At 40.1% G+C, this 19,102-nt stretch overlaps 1 protein-coding gene across 3 annotated transcripts in view; it reads right to left on the bottom strand.

Annotated features, from left to right (window-relative positions):
* Positions 1 to 18,017, bottom strand: part of LOC108432998 (WSC domain-containing protein 1) — a 35,262-nt gene extending 17,245 nt beyond the window's left edge. Inside the window, exons 1-3 of one of the 3 annotated variants that reach the window (XM_037546722.1) lie at positions 17,903 to 18,017; positions 3,172 to 3,894; positions 236 to 350 (exon numbers count right to left, since the gene is read on the bottom strand). In XM_037546722.1, coding sequence (XP_037402619.1) covers positions 236 to 350; positions 3,172 to 3,586 — 530 coding nt within the window. In that variant the 5' untranslated portion in view covers positions 3,587 to 3,894; positions 17,903 to 18,017. Of the gene's footprint in view, positions 1 to 235; positions 351 to 3,171; positions 3,895 to 17,692 lie in introns of all 3 variants that reach the window. The other 2 variants (XM_037546721.1, XM_017707203.2) reach the window with 2 other exon arrangements.
* Between the last annotated feature and the right edge of the window lie 1,085 nt (positions 18,018 to 19,102).

Genomic DNA, 19,102 nt, shown 5'->3' with positions numbered 1-19,102 from the left:
GCAAAGACTCCCTTACCATCCACACTGGCAGAGCCCAGACTCCAGAGTGGTGTTCCCTTAATTGGCCTTGTTCCAAATCCCAGGTTGGGCCCAGCCAGCTGGCGCTACGCTGCACACTGCATGTTCACTTCCCTAAACACTGTTTCATTGCTTCTTGATTTAAGTCGAGCACAGAGGAGGTTCTAAGCAACATATTTCTTCTGGTGGTATAGATCTGTGTGAGTAATTCAGGTACCTTTCTGTGCAAGTGTCCTGACACAGAGTGCTGGTCATCTTGCGGAAATCATAGAACACCATGCCCTTCAAGGCCCGGTCCTTGGAATCATCCAAAAAACAGCCAATGTAGGTACCTTTTCAGAAGAACAGAGGACACAAACACAAAGAATGTTCAGGCTTCTTTTGTTTTTTTTGACCACTCAAACTTCTCAAAATTGTGTGAGCCCTCAATTGTATCTCCTCATATCCATAGCTGCATAACTTATATTTGTTTCATAATATCTTCTGAACAATTCATAGCAGTTACTGAATAATTCAGAATAGTTACTGAACAGCAAGATTTGGGTCAAGAGGTTAAATCCTAGATTAAAACCAAGATTATGGAGCATTTTATTCAAAGGCAAATGTACTGAGACTTTTCTGTGTCAGCTCTCAATCACAATTAGAATGCCTTCTGCCTATACAAGCATTATGGATAAAGCTGGTGTATAAGCCTAAATGCAGAGCTTATGTGGCACTAGGTGTAGGCAATATAAACTCAAACTTATTTCAAAGCATTTTCCACTATTCAGATGATATGATTTCACAATATCAATAATGATTAAAATAGTAATATTATTGATACTACCACTGCTGCTGCTACTTCTATTCAACACAATAATTTTCTTTATTTATTTATAGGCTTTTCAACTTTTCAATAAATTCTACAAATGATCCAGAACTGTGAGACACTTCTTTTCTTTACAGTGTAAATGCTAGTACACTCTCTAATTGCTTCCTCAGGTTCCTTTAGTGGAACCAGTTCTTAATGTTTCTCTTCTACCACCTCTCCTCCTGTTCCCCTCCGGTTCCTCCTGTTTCACTGTTTGTTGTATCTAAAAAAGGCAGCCTGCTATTCCATGTTTGTTAAGTTCACTGCTCTGCCCCAGTTATTAGATGGCTAAAACAAGCTGATTTATCATTCCTCGTCTTTGTCCAACAGGACTGCAACAAAACCGTGTACAAAGAAGCCATCACAAAGTGATAATCTGCAGCAACATGGCCAGTATAATGCACACTTCCACAACCCTTTTCCTTTTAGCTCTTTTTAAGTGAGATGCAGAAAGAGAGAAGCACCACAAAGTAGGCTTCTCATGTGCTGTTGCTGCAATGCCATGCTGCCTGTTGTGCACAGCCAATATGAAATGCTACACTGATTAACATATGAATGACTGTGTGTGTCCCACAGCAGTTCAGTTACCATTTCAGATCTAAATGTTCATGTTGGTTTGTCTTGGGTGCTGAGCTGTTTGTGGTTGACGTTTTACAAGCCACCATTATTTCGGTATTTACAAGTAACATACATGCATTTGAGGCATGATTGCGCACGGTTGAACATTCTGGTACCGGGGCTGATTACATATTTGGGGGCAGTCATGGGCTGGAGGTTAGGGATCTGGCCAGAACCAGAAGGTTGCCGGTTCAATCCCCAGGGCCGACAGTCCATGACTGAGGTGTTCTTGAGCAAGACACCTAACCCCCAACTGCTCTCCGGGCGCCATGGATAGGGCTGCCTACCGCTCCGGGCAAGTGTGCTCACTGCCCCCTAGTGTGTGTGTTCACTAGTGTGTATGTGGTGTTTCACTTCATGGATGGGTTAAATGCGGAGGTGGAATCAAAAAAAGTATCACTTAATATTCTGTTTATTTTACCAACCATTTTGGTGAAAAACACTGTATGGAATTCTCTAATTAGCATTAGTGTAATTAGAAGACTTCATTTAACAATGGCAGGAAGTACTGGTGGCACAGGCCTTCAAGGCATGCTGCCAGAATATTTACCAACAGAACAGCACTGTTTCAATCCTCAGAAGACCTCCAGAGTTTGCCTACCAACTCCTGTAGCAGTGACTTTCTTGTCACTTGCAGCATCCCACTTAAAAAGAGCTGTATTATGTCCCAAATACTGTTTTTGAGCTATAATAGAATGACACCCCTAAAGAATATTTTGGTGGGAATTAAGTTTTTAACTCTGCTGTCTTATTGTACTTGCATGTTCTCCTTGTTAAAGGCTCCACTATTTTACTGCACCATTTAGGCCCAAATGGCCAAGCATACCAATGTAAGTAGTAAGTAGGGATTTGTATTGGCAGTTCAGTGTTTCCCAGAGGTCACATATTAACCTAGGGAAGCTTATTTGTTCAAATTCACGATAGCTTTTGTTTAGTCATTTAGACTTGGTTAAAGTGTGGCTCATGGAAATGAGTAAAAGATGATGGGTAAAAGAATGATGCTTTGAATCAGTGACACTGTGTGTGATTGTTTCTTTTTAAAAGGGGGGGGGGGGGGGGGGCACTGCAGTTTGTGTGTTTAGCTACAGCCCGGGTAAAGTGAATGTTAATTTCAGATGCACTGCAAGCAGACCACATCAAAGCACATTTTGCACTGTGCCTTATCATGTATGCACACCACAAGTCCAAAAGTGTGTGGACAAGCTCATTCAACATTTCTTCTGAAATCAAGTTCATTAGAAGGGAGTTTGCCCCTCCCCCTTTGCTGCAGTAACAGATTCTACTCTTCTGGGAAGGTTTTACACTATATGTTGGAACATTGATGTGAGGATTTGATTGCATTCTGCCACAAGACCATTAGTGCGGTCAGGTTGGATGATTAGTTTGGATTCACTCCAACTCATCCCAGGGGTAGTGGATTGTGCATCACTCTCGAAAATGCAATTTTCCTGCTCTGCAACACAATGTTCACGGGCTTTATACCCTAAATTGAAGATGTGAACATTGGGCGTGATGAATTTAGGTATCATTTGTGGCTGCTCCAGAGCATCTCTACTGACAATGCTTTTCTATTGTCAGTAATTTAAAGGCGTCTGGATACTTTTGGACATCATAGAGTACATCTGTACATTCCAGTTACCATCATCAGCTACTGAAACAACATCTTAAAATTTCATGATGTTTACCTTTGTGTCTGACTTTCCTCTTCGGACTGACTCTCTCAACTCTGGTTGTGTCCTGCTCAGACATAAGACTATGGAACCAACGTCTGCGCAGGTGCCGAATCTCTTGGTTGCGTGACATCAGCCACTGTGGTCCAGACCAATCCTCTGTCTGACTCCCCTGATAGCCTTTTATACCGAACCGAGGTCCCGTCATGCCATAGCCTGTCCTGAGAGCAGGAGGCTCCAGAGCCCTGGGAGGTGAAGGCAGCGAGGGTGGAATGAGGAAAGTGCTGCTACTACCACGCTGAGATATCACCAGTCCAGATCTCTGAAGCAAGAGGACACTTCCTGCCATGATATAGGCCACACCCAGGAACAGAAATAGCAACTGAGTCCGCCGCAAGAAGCGCTGGAGTCTGTAGAAAGGCTTTGCCATTTTGCCCTCCTGTTACAGCGGCAATGGAAGGCACAAACAGGCCTCGGTTCTTATAATGTCATGCTCACGTAGCGTTAACCCACAAGAGTGGGTTATGTAATGTAACTCTGATATTTCCTCAAGGAATCCGTATTTGCATTCTGCTTAAAAACAGACCCTTGTGATTCCTTCACAACTTGGCGCTTTGCTTCAGTGCAGTGAAAATACATAAGGATTAAGTGAAGGCCAGGTAGCTGTACTCCATTTCCTGTTGGTAGAAGTACCTGAGGCGGAGAACATTCCTCTACAGATGCAGTGGTTCGGGGAACCTGAAGTGAAAATAGAAAGCAGATAGTTACAAGCCAAGGCACATCTTTTTTCTTTTTATCCTTGGTGATAAACCTGAGAGTTGGAGACCAGAGGGAAAATGTGGATGAGGTATGGGCAGGGTTTTTCTGGTTGTATGTCTCCATTAAGGTGAGAGGAAGTCTCCCTGGCTGAGCTGGCACCTCTACTCTATTTTCCACTCCTTCTTTATGGGAGCAGAGTGGCCTTATCTGAGGGGGATATAGTCCACTGGTCTTAACTTATCACAGCTGGGTTGAGTCGCCATTAGTCTGCTCCTAGGAAGTCTCTGGATTAAATATCTGTTCTAATTCTAAAGAATTCTCTTGCCAAAACAATTTAGCAGCTGAATATTATGTAGGCATAAATAGTTAATTATTCTAAATTTCATTGAGTGGTAATATGTATGATAATTAACACTAGCATACTCAGACTTCGTGAAACTCATTTGAAGGGTGGCATTTTTCACAATTGAGAAAATGACTTGCACTTCTCAAAACTTAATCAGCTCATTATTTCAAATCCGAGGAGAATGCTTATATGAGTTGGAAAACTTGAAAAACAAATCTTGTAAGTAGCCTAATTGAAGTTAGGGGTGGGCCGTCTCCCGGAGCACTGTGCTCCTGCCAATCAGTCGAGCCGACTCACTTTGTGGCCCACATTTCCTCTTAGTCTGTTTCATCTGAAATCTGTCTGCTGAGGCCCCAGCAGAGGCAAACACGAGCTGAGCCCCGCACTGATTAATTTTAAGGGCTAACAGTATAATCACCAGACTGCGTATGAATATGAATGTGCACTCGGTTTACTGCGTGAGATGTGAAGTAAAAGCTTTCGAGCCCTCACAGATGGCGGAAGCCTGGAAATTTCCTCCAATTTTTCGTGGCCTCGCATTAGGTTTCAACCACCATTCATCCGAGTTTTTGCACTGAACCTTCACTTTTATTTCCGCTTCATACTCGGAGGCAGGAATGCCAATCTTTTATCTTTAGAGAGTGGAGGAAAATCTTCCCCAGGGATAATTGGTCTCTGTGCAACGCTGCTTAAAAGAGCCAGCTCCGCTAACTAAACCCTGCTTTTGTCACTTTAACCCCTCGCTCCTTGTTCTGGGCCCAGCTCTGGCAAGCAGCCCAGATCTGCATAAAGGCCGAGGATGCAGTGGCGGGCGTTCTTGCCGACTCTAGGGGAAACCATCGCCGCGAGCCTGCTGAGAATGCCAATCAGCCTGGACGTTCATTATTCTACAGCCGCTGAGCAATGAGTGACTGGCAGCTGGTGGTTTTTCCTTCACTGCCAGCGCACACTCAGGAGCATGCTGCTGCTTCTGACAACTCCATCTTTCCTAAGATAGAGATGACAAAACATGCATGAAATCAAAATAACATAGCCTTCACTGTCATTGCACTTTCTTTATCACTTGGGGAAATCAACGTGAGCCACAATACACTCAGTCAAAACAGCATCGTGTTAAAGTCTTAAATGTCATGCCAAATCATCTCAGATGAGTTGAAGAACTCAATAGTAACCTATGTTAAAGAAAAAATATGACAAAATTTATCTGTGATCTCTTTGAATTATGCAGGAAAAAAGAAGGCCACCACAGCCTTCAATCTATCTATCTGATTCTGAATGAATATGGCAAAGCTATAGGATACTTCAAGATATTTTCACAATACACAATATACATCACAATTATATCCATCCATCCATCCATCCATTTTCTAAGCCGCTTCTCCATCAGGGTCGCGGGGATCACAATTATATGATTTTTTGAAATTTAATAAGTTGAAACTGACAACATTGAACCTGTAGTGTATTTAAAAATACTATAATAATAACAATAATAATAATAAACCTACAACTATTCAATATTTTACAAACTGCACAGCACTGAATCCAATTAAACAAGACTAATTATGCTTTGTAAAATAATAATAATAAAAAAACATGTAGTCAGTGTTCACATATCAGGCATAACATTATGACCACCTCCTTGTTTCTACGCTCATTGTCCATTTGATCAGCTCCACTCTGTAGTTCTACAATTACAAAATGTAGTCCATCTGTTTCTCTGATACTTTATTAGCCCCCTTTTACCCTGTTCTTCAGTGGTCAGGAACCCCATAGACCCTCACAGAGCAGGTACTATTTGGGTGGTGGATCATGGATGGATGTGCTGGTACGAGAGGATCAGACACAGCAGTGCTGCTGGAGCTTTTAAACACCTCAGTGTCACTGCTGGACTGAGAATATTCCACCAACCAAAAACTATTTGGGTGGCAGATCAATCTCAGCACTGCAGCAACACTGACATGGTGGTGGTGTGTTAGTGTGTGTTGCGCTGGTATGAGTAGATCAGACACAGCAGTGCTGCTGGAGTTTTTTTAAACACTGTGTCCACTAACTGTCCACTCTATTAGACTTGTCAGACCACCTTGTCTGTCATAGACAATAGCTCATCTGCTGCAACACAGTTTGTATTGGTCATCCTATAGTACTTCATCAGTGGTCACAGGACACTGCTGGCTGGATATTTTTGGTTGGTGGAATATTCTCAGTCCAGCAGTGACACTGAGGTGTTTAAAAGCTCCAGCAGCACTGCTGTGTCTGATCCACTCATACCAGCACATCCACCCATGATCCACCATCCAAATAGTACCTGCTCTGTGAGGGTCTATGGGGTTCCTGACCACTGAAGAACAAGGTAAAAGGGAGCTAACAAAGTATGCAGAGAAACAGATGGACTACATTTTGTAATTGTAGAACTACAGAGTGCACCTGTATAGTAAGTGGAGCTGATAAAATGGACAATAAGTGTAGATACAAGGAGCTGGTCATAATGTCGGTGTAATTTATCACAATAACGATAAAATACTGTCATATTGCTCACCCTTACTTTGCACTACGCAGTTTTTTTCAGTGGCGTTAATGGAAATTAAAATATGATTTATAAAAGAAAACAAAGTAGTTCTCAGTCCTCCTCTTTCGCCCATCATTGCTCGCTAGCAGCTCAACACAGCGTTATTTCACACAGAGAGCCGACCGTGTTCTTGTTAATCTGATAAGAGAGTCACATGGAATAAACATGCTGTTTGATTAGATTAATTCAAAATATCCTAGACAATTTGTACTGCAACACCAGAATGGCCACCAGGAGGCCTGTAGAAAGAGGCTTCTACACTGAGGTTCTGTTAATGGCTGTATGAGCCTAGGTGTTTGGAGACAGGGGTTTTATGAAATTATGGATGAGGTGATTCACACAGACTCATTTATTTCAAAACCAGCCATAGGGAGGAGGGCTGTTAATTAAAGAATGGCCTATATGAGAAAATTACTTATTGTAATTAAGAAAATTATGGGATGTATTCTTCATTGCAGCTATTTCTTTCCTCTAGTTGCACTGTTCTCTTGCTGTTAAATAATATTAAAATTACAAAGAAACAAACACATATCTAAATAATAATGAATGGCCAAGGGCAGTTTTGTTTTCTATTCACCAAACATGACAACATGGGCAGCGCATAATACAGCATATTTTTTTTCATAGTTGGATATGTAGCAAAAACAAAACTTTGGACTATAATAGCATGCCCCTGTTCATGTCACCTCCATTACTGCAGCAGGAACCCCTCTGAGGTTGTGCAATTATCAGTAAGCAACAGCAGGGTGGTGCTGGGGGGGGGTCTAGAGCTATGTGCCCATTTGTCTTCACAAGCTTCCTCAGCATCTTATCACCTTGCTTACACCAGGGCAGCCTCACTTCCGCTGCACAGGCTGATGGGATTGACCTGTGGCCCTCCTGCTCAGGTGCCAAAAAGTTTTTCCTCTCAACGTGTCAGCACATTGCAGCTAAACAGCTTGTCTTATCTTAGGTTAATAACATTGTATTCCGTATTTGCAGGCCATTGAAAATGTTATACAATATTGGAGAAAGGTCCTGATTCCCTACAGCATCATTTATGGACCCACTGCACACTGTGTGCATTGAATTTGATGGAGTGGTCCTTAACCAATTCTCTGCTTACAGCTGCTCATTGTGACTTTCCCATTACTTTGTGTGACAGACATAGATCATATACCATATTCTTAAACTAACAAGAGTACAGGCAGACCCCTGCATAATCAAACAACGATACAATGATGGGCTCTATTTTCATGCTGAAGCTACACAAAAATGCTACTTGCAGCTATGAACCATAGAGCGCTTTTGCCATCATGTTCTCATTACAGTGGTACGGCAATACACAGACAAGGCCTTCGTTCCACAAGGTCATGCCTGCATTGCACAGCAGGACTGTGGTGCACGTAATGTGACTTCATTATTTACATTTTGTTAATAAAACTGGTTTTGCACAATTCTTGACCTACATGGTGACTGTACTCTCCAACTAAACTGAAACTTATGAGGGTCAAAGGGTCAAATCAATAGTCACACAAGATACTACTATTTAACTCAATGAGTTGTTGTTAGGTACTACAGCACTTGAAGGTTCTTTTGTTCTTTTTCTGAATATATCTGACCCAGGACAACATAAAAGAATCATTCCTCTAAATCTGAAATATCTGTTGCAACAGCAAAACAATGGTCCTCATTTATCAATATCTTCCTAATTTAATTTTTTTCTTTAATTTGTTCTTGAGAAAGATTCTAAGAAAAGGTCTACATCAGATTCATGATGTGTTCTTTAACTGCGGAACTATTCCCACCTAGTCATGATTGGCCCCTCCCAGTCCTGTCCATGTGCGTTTGTTTTGGTATCTGCACTCCTGCCCCTAGTCTTTTGTGACTCCGCCCCTGATTGTTTTCACCTGTCCCTCGTTTTCCCTTTGTTACTTAAGCCCTGTGTTTGCGCTTTGTCTTTGCTGGTCTTTGTCCTTACCTCTGCACATGTGTCCACTACCTCACTCCCCGTTACACACCTTTATGCCCTGCCCTCTTGTCTAAGAACCAAACCCTGAATTTTTTAGTGATAAACCAAAATCAAATGTGTTGGAAATAGTTGGTCAATTTCCTGCAGCCATACTGGACTCTGTTTCCAGAAACCACAGATATGTTTTAAGAGGGGTGCAACAATAGTAGTCAGGTAAAAGTTAACACTTTAATAATGCATTAGCAATAAATGATTAAATATGCTAATTTTTAAATTGCATTTAAAAATTATGGTCTTGTTGGCCTAAGTCCAGCTGCTCATGTGCTGTTGCGATGACTCCATGACTGTAGCCCTCTCATTCAAACACAGTTGCAAGGCAAGTTCTATTGATGGTTCTCTTGATATAACCAAAGTCATTTCCAGCTACTGCAATGACGTGAATTTGCTTATCACTGAAGCACACTGAAACTGAAGCATCATTTACACACCAAGCAGCAAGGAAACAAAAGCAACAGCAAAGTGAAGATCTACACAGTGCCCCTTGAAACAAGACATAACATAGTTTATGAAAACTGCAAGCTGCATTTATCCTCTTTTTCATGTTCCCTGCATTTATTAGATAATAGATTCAATTTTCAATATTTAATGTATTTACATTATTGGCGCAAAAACTGTTAGATTTTACACAAATTGATATGTCCAAGACTGTGAAATAGAAATCTTATAAAACTGAACTGCCTCATATCCAACCATATGCAAAAGGCTGGGCACCTCTGGTCAAATAAATTGAAATTCCACACTAATGTGTACAGGCAAATAGAATATTTATGTTTGTTCCCTGTAGAGGTGTGTTAACTTATATTCACAAACAAAATCAACAAAAATGAGGTGACCGGTGTTCAGACTTTTGTATATGACTGCAATACATGTTTTCAACAGCACAACTACAATATGTGCAAAAACTATGCTGAGTCTGACACACTAACTATAACTAAGTTAGTTTAATCTTTCACATTTCATGGTATAAACAAAAGACAGCAAATGAGAGACGACGGGAGAAGACTGAGACAGAAATCACTGATTAACTTTTAAAGTTGAGCGTTTGTTTTTTTGGTTTTTCAAAACTCTTGAAATTTTTACATTATGCATAATAAACATGGTTTCCAGAAGGCCTACTAGTCGTAGAACCTGAGGCTGCTTTTTGATAAACTAAATGGATAACAAGCCAGCCTGTCTATTGGCAAAGGACTGCCAGAATGCATGCACTGATAGCTTTTTACACAACGGTGCCTAATTTCAGTACCACTTTTGTTCCTCTGCAGACATTTTTCTTTCTCTACATTGCACAAAAACTCACCTGGATGTCTTTAACATTTTGTACAGACATAACACTGAGCTGTGTTTTGTATTTTGCTTTTTTTTCCCCTCCAATGGCCATTCTGTCACTTTCTCTGCCCGACAGTGCATGCTGCAGTGGAACAGCAGACATATGAGAGGTGACCTGCTGCTCTGATGGCCTGCAGTGACCCCAATCTGTCTTCCTTCACTCAGAAAATGGTTCTAGGCCAACTCCAAAAACAAAGTACAGAGCATAACATTTGAAGGGATTAGACTTTCAATGAAATCAAAATATAATAGCTATTCGAGCCTATTTTTTCCTCCCTAGAGTAAACATTCGACAGACAGATTCACTGTTGTTTTGATTTTAAATATATGCTGCTCTCCTAGTCTTACTGATGTACAGTGCTGCAGAGGTAATGGCTCACATTAGTCAGAGGTTCTGTAGCTGCAAATCAGGCATGCTGTATGATGACGTAATTCTGCTCTTTTCCAGACGTTGGTAGAGTCTGAGATACTCAAAGAGAATCAGGAAGCATCACTGAAAGTAGCCTGCAGTTGTCTGGTCAGCGTTTTATCTGTTTTTCATATTACTGCAAAAGGGCAAGACCAGTCAGAGGAGTCTAGTCTATGACTGATTTACAATCATGGGGATGAATCCCTATGACAGCCCATGAAAGCCAATAAAGTTTTTGTACAAGAGGCACACAAAAAGCCTGTGTTGTCTTATGCAGACTAAAATAGGCATGAGAAAAGGCCAAAAAAGGACAGCACCATGTGTGAGAAGTATCAATAACAGTTTAAACAAATTCTATTTATTCTAAAGTAATGGGCAATGTGACGATATGTCATTGTTACTGTGATAAATTACATCACAAATGTATCATGGGCATCATCAGTACTTCTACAACACTGAAGAGCTGTGTGTATCTTAAAAACCACAGATTTTGAGCAATTGTAGAGAGCCTGTAAACAAACAAGCTTATTGAACATCCCCATATTATTTGTATGTATGTATGTATGTATATGTGTGTGTTAGATTTTTTTCACCTGTTCTTTTGTATATAGTCTAATAATGCAAAAGTCCTACACATGGTATTGTGCAAAAGTCTGAGACCACCCTTTCTTTTATTCAATTTCCAGTAAAAACAGTTTTACATTTTTCAGAGTCAAGACAAAGGCAATGAACATATATTCAACAGACAATTATACAGATGCCTCCAAAACCCAGTATGCTACTAAATGTATCGGTATTTAATTTGCCTACTCTTCTAAAACAGGAGGTAAAAATATTTTAAAATATTAAAAAATGAGACTAAGAACAGACTTCATAGACACCCATAACTGTCTCCATCAGATAAACAGTGCTTTCATGAAAGAGAGAAGAGAAAATCAACCTCCTCTCTTGCTTTAGATCAGAAAAAATCCACAGGTGTTCCATCCTCCCACTGTGAGAAGACAAATCAATACTATGAGTCTGAAAGGATGTGTAGCTGTCAAGAAACTCTTAATGAGAAAGGAAACAGACAAAAAAAGAAAGAAATTGCACTACAGCATCAATACTGGACCTCTAAGGTTGTACAGATTGATGTGGTTTAATACATTATTTGGATTTCATGGACTACGAAAGGCAGAAAATGTAACCATGTAACCAAAAGACTGAACTTTGGAGGTGTGGATAAATATCCCTGCAGACTTTGATAATATATTTAGTTGCTGAGACTCAATAAATGAAAATGTCTCTGACGTCTGTACATCACTGTACTCACATTCTTTCATCGTTAAATACTTTTTTCACTGTAACTTTACTCTGTATATAATAAATGCATTTCATCTTTATAAAAGAGCACAATCACCAATTTTAGCTGGTGCATCTCTCTAATGATCATGAATTCTTGAAGCCAAAAGATAATGATTCAGTATAATAGGCCAAATTTACCAGCACTTCCATCACTTTCTACCAAGTCTGACCACTAACGTCATTATGATTACAATGGAAGTCTGTAATTAGACAAGAGATGCCACAATAAAACTAGTGAATGTGCAGCACATCATAAACCAGGACAGGCCTGGATTTATGTGAATATTAACATAGTCCAGGCCCACCTCATTATGTGCTAATATTTCCATACAACAGTGAACAGCTTTACACCTTAAGGGCTACACTCAGAGAGTGAAGTGTACAGCTGTCATCATATGCAGGAGTAAGCACAGCCCTTATACCTGACCCATGCCAAATGTGTTCTACTTCACTGAGCCACAGCAAAGCACTTACAACGCCCTCAAGGCACAGTGGGAGGCACGCAAATCTATTGGGCAATGCATTAAAATTTTTGTTAGGAATAGACTGTCTTTGGTTATTTATGTTTTGTGTTGCCTGAGCCACATTTAAATTTGCAGATTTACAGCAGGGCCATAAACAAGCCACCATAACTAAAATCCGCTCGATAAATGCCCACTGAAATGATGGCAAACGCTGGGCCCTGGACACTGTTTTATTGACCACTAAACTCAAATGGAAGTGTGCACAAAACAGAGTGGCTGTGGTTCTGACACAGGAAACTAACAGCAGCCCAGGCCTGTGTGAGCGAGCTCTCTGTAGACCCAGCTGGGGAATTGCACATCTCGCACAAGGACTAGCCTGAAGTACACAGATATGACTGCAATGTGTTCTGCTTGCAGTTTGCAAGCACATTAATCAGTAGTTACTGCATATTCACTGGATGATGCCGAAATTTCAAGCTCCATTTCTATGACAACAGCTGTTGCTTAATTGCCCATACATGAAAAAGGAAAAGCAAATATTTTTGGTATTCCATCATGTTTTTTGGAAGAGACTGCACAGTACATTCATGCGATAATACACAAGGAGGAGTGCTATGCTGTGACATATTGGCACTCTGGTGCTGCGGTTGTAGGCATGAGGCTGAGGGCCAATATGTCACGGTATAGCATTACTTCAAATGCATTATTGCAATTATACGACAATTATACGTTTCATTGTTGACATTATGTTTTATTTATATTTCTGAGATTTTGAGATGATGACACAAAAACTGATCAACAAGAGAAACTGTTCCAATCAAGTGCTCCTGCACATAAATACAGCTAAATGAGTCACATTGCATTGCAAACAGAGGTCGTCTACACCAGGGTTGCGGGTGTTGAGGCACATGTTACCTGCATTTCACATAGTGCAATGCATTACAGTTGAAATTCTTAGAATCATATTATAGCTACTGACTTAATGGGAATTAAGTTACTTTGTTTCTTATATGTGAGAGAACAATATTAACAAAACATAAATATCCTCTATATAGATTATCTGTAATTAAGTTGTGCTGTGTGTGCAACCTGCAATAGCTGACTACGCATTTTCAGCTGTGAGTATGATCGGTGGAGTGCTGGAATAACCGTGCCATAGACTGTCAAAGCATCTCATCACACTAATATGAAAGAATATAGATCTCCATGATGAAGAAAAAAGAGAGATCCCACATCTCATCTAAACAGGCTGGACTTGATTTTCATTCAGGAACAGCCCTGCATTTTATTCTTAAAGACTGTTTCTACTGGAAAGTTTATAGATGTTTTTTCATTCATTATTTTAATCAGTATAACTGTCTGACATGCATTTGAAATCATGCATACTGTTATTGCTGATTCCTTTCTTAATAAAGTGTTGAAAGGAATACTGGTTTTCCATGTACCTTCCAGTAACTTGCAAGTGAAATAATGAGTAGTGAAACTATTTTTTGGCAAGAAGTAATCAGTAAAGCAAACCTTACAGTTTGAGAGAAGTCATTTGTAATGGATTACTTTTATTGAGCAAGTACCCTAACAATGGTCTACACTGGACATGTGAAGTCTGTGTATCAAGTCAAAACATAAACAAAAGACCTATCAGCTTACAGATCACGATTTGAACTAGCTACACACTTTACATTCGTGTAGCACATTTAAATATAACACCAGTAACTCACAACAGATTAAAGAAATATGACTAAATATAACTAAGCTGCACTGTGTAAAATTTGGGGATTTGGAGACCTCTGGAAATGAGAACTCAGTCAAAACTTGGTGAAGGATGTAACTGAAGGTAAGTGAATTATTTACTTTGGCATTTCATTAGTATAATGCTGATTTTGCATTTGAGACTCAAACATTGAGCCAAATTTCCTTTTTGAGTCTGTGTGTGATGTTCATAAATAATGATGGATGACATGGTCCAAAAAACTTGCCTGAAATTTGACCCAACATCTCTGACTTTTATATTATTATATCAGGCTTTACAGGGTGATTTACAGCAATGCATGCAGAACACGTTTAAGAACATGTATTCCCTCCTAACTCTTAACCTCTTTACCCTCCTAATGCTACGTATTCAAGTAGTGCTGGACACAGCTCACTTTTCTCCACTCCATGTTTTTTTTTTAGCTTTTCCTCAGCTATTTTTGGCTAATTTAGCCATGTTTTGTCAAAAGTATTCGTTGAGTTGGAACATTTGCATGATGAGACATAATGGGATGCATTAAAAATAAAAACAGTCCATTAAAAATGTGCTCTACAATCTCTTTATTTACAATGGGAGTATTTTGTTTGTGTCATTTGGTTGCGTCACTTTCTGACAGGAAAAGATACAATCGTAATTGTAATTACTTTGTAACAAACTCATTACTTTGTTGTTGTCACATTTTAATAGAGAGATTCGGTCAGAATGCCATTATCGGAAAGCATCTGCACTTACAGAATGCTTCTCCGCCAATCACACTGCAAGGTCAGAACTAGTTGTGGTATAATGTGGAATTTTTCTCTTTAGCAAGTCAAATCTGCATTCCCTTAATGACCCTGACAAGCTTTAATGGCAACAGAGCGAAGACTAACTGGCTTGTTTACTGCACACAGGCTCATGACAGGGAGGAATTTGATGGAAAATCCTCACTGAGAGTGATTTAGTCCAAGACTAAGCTTAATCTGTCTGGGAAAGCAGCCCATTGAAAGGCCAGCACTGTCCGAATTAATAATAAAAATCTTTTGAATTAGTATTACCAAGTCTCAGTTAGTCCCCTCCACAGTTTACTAGATACTTTCAAGTCCTCCATTCTAAACAATTCAGTCATGAAAATAAATGGCCAAGAAGGCACACAAAACAGCCAAAAATACACTGTCCAGCCTCCTGAGACCCTGATGCCCAGTAAAAGCACAACACTCTACCTAACAGGTTGAGATCCAGAACTTCAATCAACTCTCCCAACCACATTCATTATTTACATTCACTTTTGGAGGGAGGACTAACTCCATTATCATATTTGGTTGGTCAAGCGAGAAAGAAATTTGAGGCAGAGAAAAGCCTGCACGAAAGAAAGAAAGTCATTTCTGAGGTTGTCTTGCAGTTCATGGTGATGGCAATTCAGACGTACTACAAACAGGCTTCGGTAACTGTGGGAGCACTGTGACAGGTGATTTCATTATTTCAATCAGGTGTGTATGAGTTGAAGCTTAATAAAAACAGCAAAACTAACAAGTTAGCAAATGTTTTTACATGCAGCCAATATTTCTAGTGAATTCACAAGCTTTATATGAGCCTTGGATGTTACACTGTGTATGTTTTTTCACACTGTTTTTCTGATGAATCCTGCAATACAGCAGCCGCCTGAGCTACCGAGATGAACGTATTCACTATGCAGCAGCATATGCAATGCCTCTTGTCTCATTTCACCTAATGTGCATGGGGGTATAAGCTCTTGAAAGGTCAACTGTGACAAAACAATCTTGATTAACACCGTAAGGCACAGGGCTGAAAAGTGACTCACTGACAGCAGTCCTGTGGTAATCCATTACTATTGCCTGAAAGTAGGATATAGTGATGGACGCTCACACGAGGTCACTCAAACCACATCCGTATTTGAAAATAGTTCACAGAAACACTGAATGGACAGTATTCACAGAGAGAGATATGGCAGAAATATAACATCATGACAGTTTCACTTGGTGTGCACTTGTCTGGAATTTTATAGCCTGGCGTGTGAGGCAAATGAAGCAGATTTCCAGAGTTGGAATTTAAATATTATGTGATTGCATAAATCCTCTTCTGTAAACTTTAAATAGGAAAAAAAAACAGCTGCAATAACATGAATTAAATAAAGCGTTACACTGTATGTAAGACAAAACACAATGATTATAATTAACTGCAACACTTTGGCATGCAGTAGTGTGAAAAAGTCAGAGACCACCCTTTAGTTATTGAATTTCCAGGTACAAAAGCCATTTTAACACCAAATCAATCACAATTCACTACATGTTCACAATACACAATATATATTCCTCAACAATATGCTTTACTGTAGTACACAGTGTAACATACAAGGCTCATATACAACCTGTGAATTCACTAGAAATATTATTATCTGCATGTAAAAACATTCGATTTGCTGTTTTTTATTGACACACATCATATTTTTCCACATCTCCAAAGTTCAGTCTTAGATATATAGTGATCTAGTGATCACAATATATATATATATAGAGAGAGAGAGAGAGAGTGAGAGAGAGAGAATATTGAAATAGTTTTAAATAGTTATTAGTCAGTTCCTACTTACAATTAGGAACTGACTAATAACTATTTAAAACTATTTCAAAACTACTAAGAGTACAATAATTATTCTGTGCACAAAGATAATGTTTATCATACTGTACTGATCAAATGTTATCATATTGCATATCATAATATTATGATCAAATGTTGTCATACTGCCTACCTTAATAACAATCCGACAAATTGCAGTCACTGCATCAGTTTGATAATCATGAACCAATGAAGACACAGAAAACTCTTAAGTAATGAAGACAGTGCCACCATCGCATTCGGCCATGGTTGATGGTTAACATCATTACGATTACAATGAAGGGCTTTAACTAAATAAAAGGTGAGACGGTAAATCTACTGAACAATCGGTGATTGATGGTTAGACTGTAAAACAACAGGACTTTCAGAGCGACCTCGTGTATTGCTCGCCTTTGACATTTACTACACCTTCAACGCAAGTGCGGGGTGAGAGGTCTGCAAGAAAATCTCTCTTCAAAGTCAAAGTGCACTTTCTATGTGAGCCCCATGCTCCCGTTTACAGCGCCACACAGCACTGTCTATGAGGACACATCCACATCTGAGCCTTAATCTAGCTTTAATGCGTGACTGTTAAGAGCTGGACCGGCAAAAACAGCTGCATTCTGTCATTAGCAGCAAACTGTGCCACACAGCATTTCTTTACGAAAGCACATATTTACAGCATCTGGACGAGACGCGCTCAGATATCTGTGAACTGCAGCCATTTCCACGGACGTCTGTTATCATCACTTGTTTGCGTTCATTCTCAGTAAAGTCCTTTGACGGCACGCAGGCAGGCAGCCCGAACGGGTTAGTGCACATGGACACAGTTCTGCATCACTGACAGAAACTTTCTGGACATTTTTTTCACTATTTATACAATATTGCAATAAAAACTGAGGCAAAGGTGACGATGCGAACTTAAGCAGCACCATCGCTGACCAACACTGACTGACGTTCTCGGTCTCTTACCTCGAATCCAGCAGCTGCTGTGATTGAGAGCAGCAGGCTTGTGTGAAATGTCGCTTCTATAAGGAGCTCCAAACACTTCAGGTCGGACAGATTCGTCATCCATGTGCAGTCAGCATCTCCTCTGCCTTTCACACATCTCCCTCTCTCTATCTCTCTTTCAGCTGTCTGACGCTCTTGCTATATGTCACTAATCCGCTTTCGTTTTCTTACCTCTCATCTCTCGGTGGAGCCACTAGAACAGGGGTAATCCGCATCTAAACCAAGCCCCGGCGCTGCTGCCCTGCTCCCCTTCCCCCAGCTCTCCACACGCTCCTCTCGGCAAACACACACGCGCAGCACGGCGGGCTCGGCGGGGGGCGGGGCCAATCAGGGGGCGGGGGCAGCCGAGTGCAGCCAATGAAGTTGCTTCATTATTCTCCGTTTAGTTGGTGTTTTTGTTCAGTCCAGCTCGTTTCGGTTCGGTTTCGGTTCAGTGCAGGGCGGCTCAGTCCAGTTCACTTCACTTTTCAACACAATTCATTGCGATTTAGTTCAATTCAGTGCAGTTTATTTTCATTTTATTCCATTATAACTGCAGTTCTGGTCAATTATGTGCAGGTCAGTTCAACACAATTCAGTCTAGTTCAGTCCAGGTCGGTTCATTTCCCTTCAGAGCACTTTTGTTCATTTCAGTTCAATCCGATTCACTTTAGTTCAGGTCTTTTTTTTGTGGTTTTTGTGGTCAGTTCAGTTCAGCGCAGTGCAATCCAGTTTGGTCAAATTCAGTGCAGTTAAGATCAGTTTAGGTTTAGTCCTGTTCACATTTCAGTCCAGTTTCAATTGGGCAGTTGCCAGTTCAGTTCATCTTTACGGAATTCAGTTCAGTCCAGCTTGGCTCACTTTGCTTCAGATTATTTTAGTTCAGCTACACTCACAGTTTATTTTAGGTCAGTTCAACTCACATTAGGTCAGTTCATTTAGTCCAGTTCTTCTCAAAGCAAATTAATTCAGCTCCAGTGTGATTCAGTTCATTTTAATTTACTTCAGTTCATCTAAAAGCAATTTAATTCAGTTCCAGTTTGGTTCACTTCGTTAATTTGTATTCACTTCAGTTCAGTTAATCTCAGTTAAGTTCAGTTCAGTTAAGTGCAGTTCAATTGACTTCATTTGAATTAATTTGAGTGAATTTGGTTCAATACAAATCATTTCAGTTTAGTTTTTGATGTACTTTACTTAATTTCAGTCCACTGCAGGAAAGGTATTGCTGTGTTACATTTTGCGGTGTGGATTTTCCATCCCAGGCTTAACCAGAGTGAGGAAAAACTCCCCAGGATAAGAAAGCTAGAGCGTAACATGACTCACATGGGGAACCATCTCTTTCTGTCTGCTTTAGTTAAATGGTCACAAGTCTAATTGCAGACGCATGTTTCA

This window comes from Pygocentrus nattereri, chromosome 17 (genome assembly GCF_015220715.1).
Source record: "Pygocentrus nattereri isolate fPygNat1 chromosome 17, fPygNat1.pri, whole genome shotgun sequence".
NCBI lineage: Eukaryota > Metazoa > Chordata > Actinopteri > Characiformes > Serrasalmidae > Pygocentrus > Pygocentrus nattereri.
Note: the sequence above shows the minus strand (reverse complement) of the source record. Positions and strands in the feature narration are given on the sequence as shown.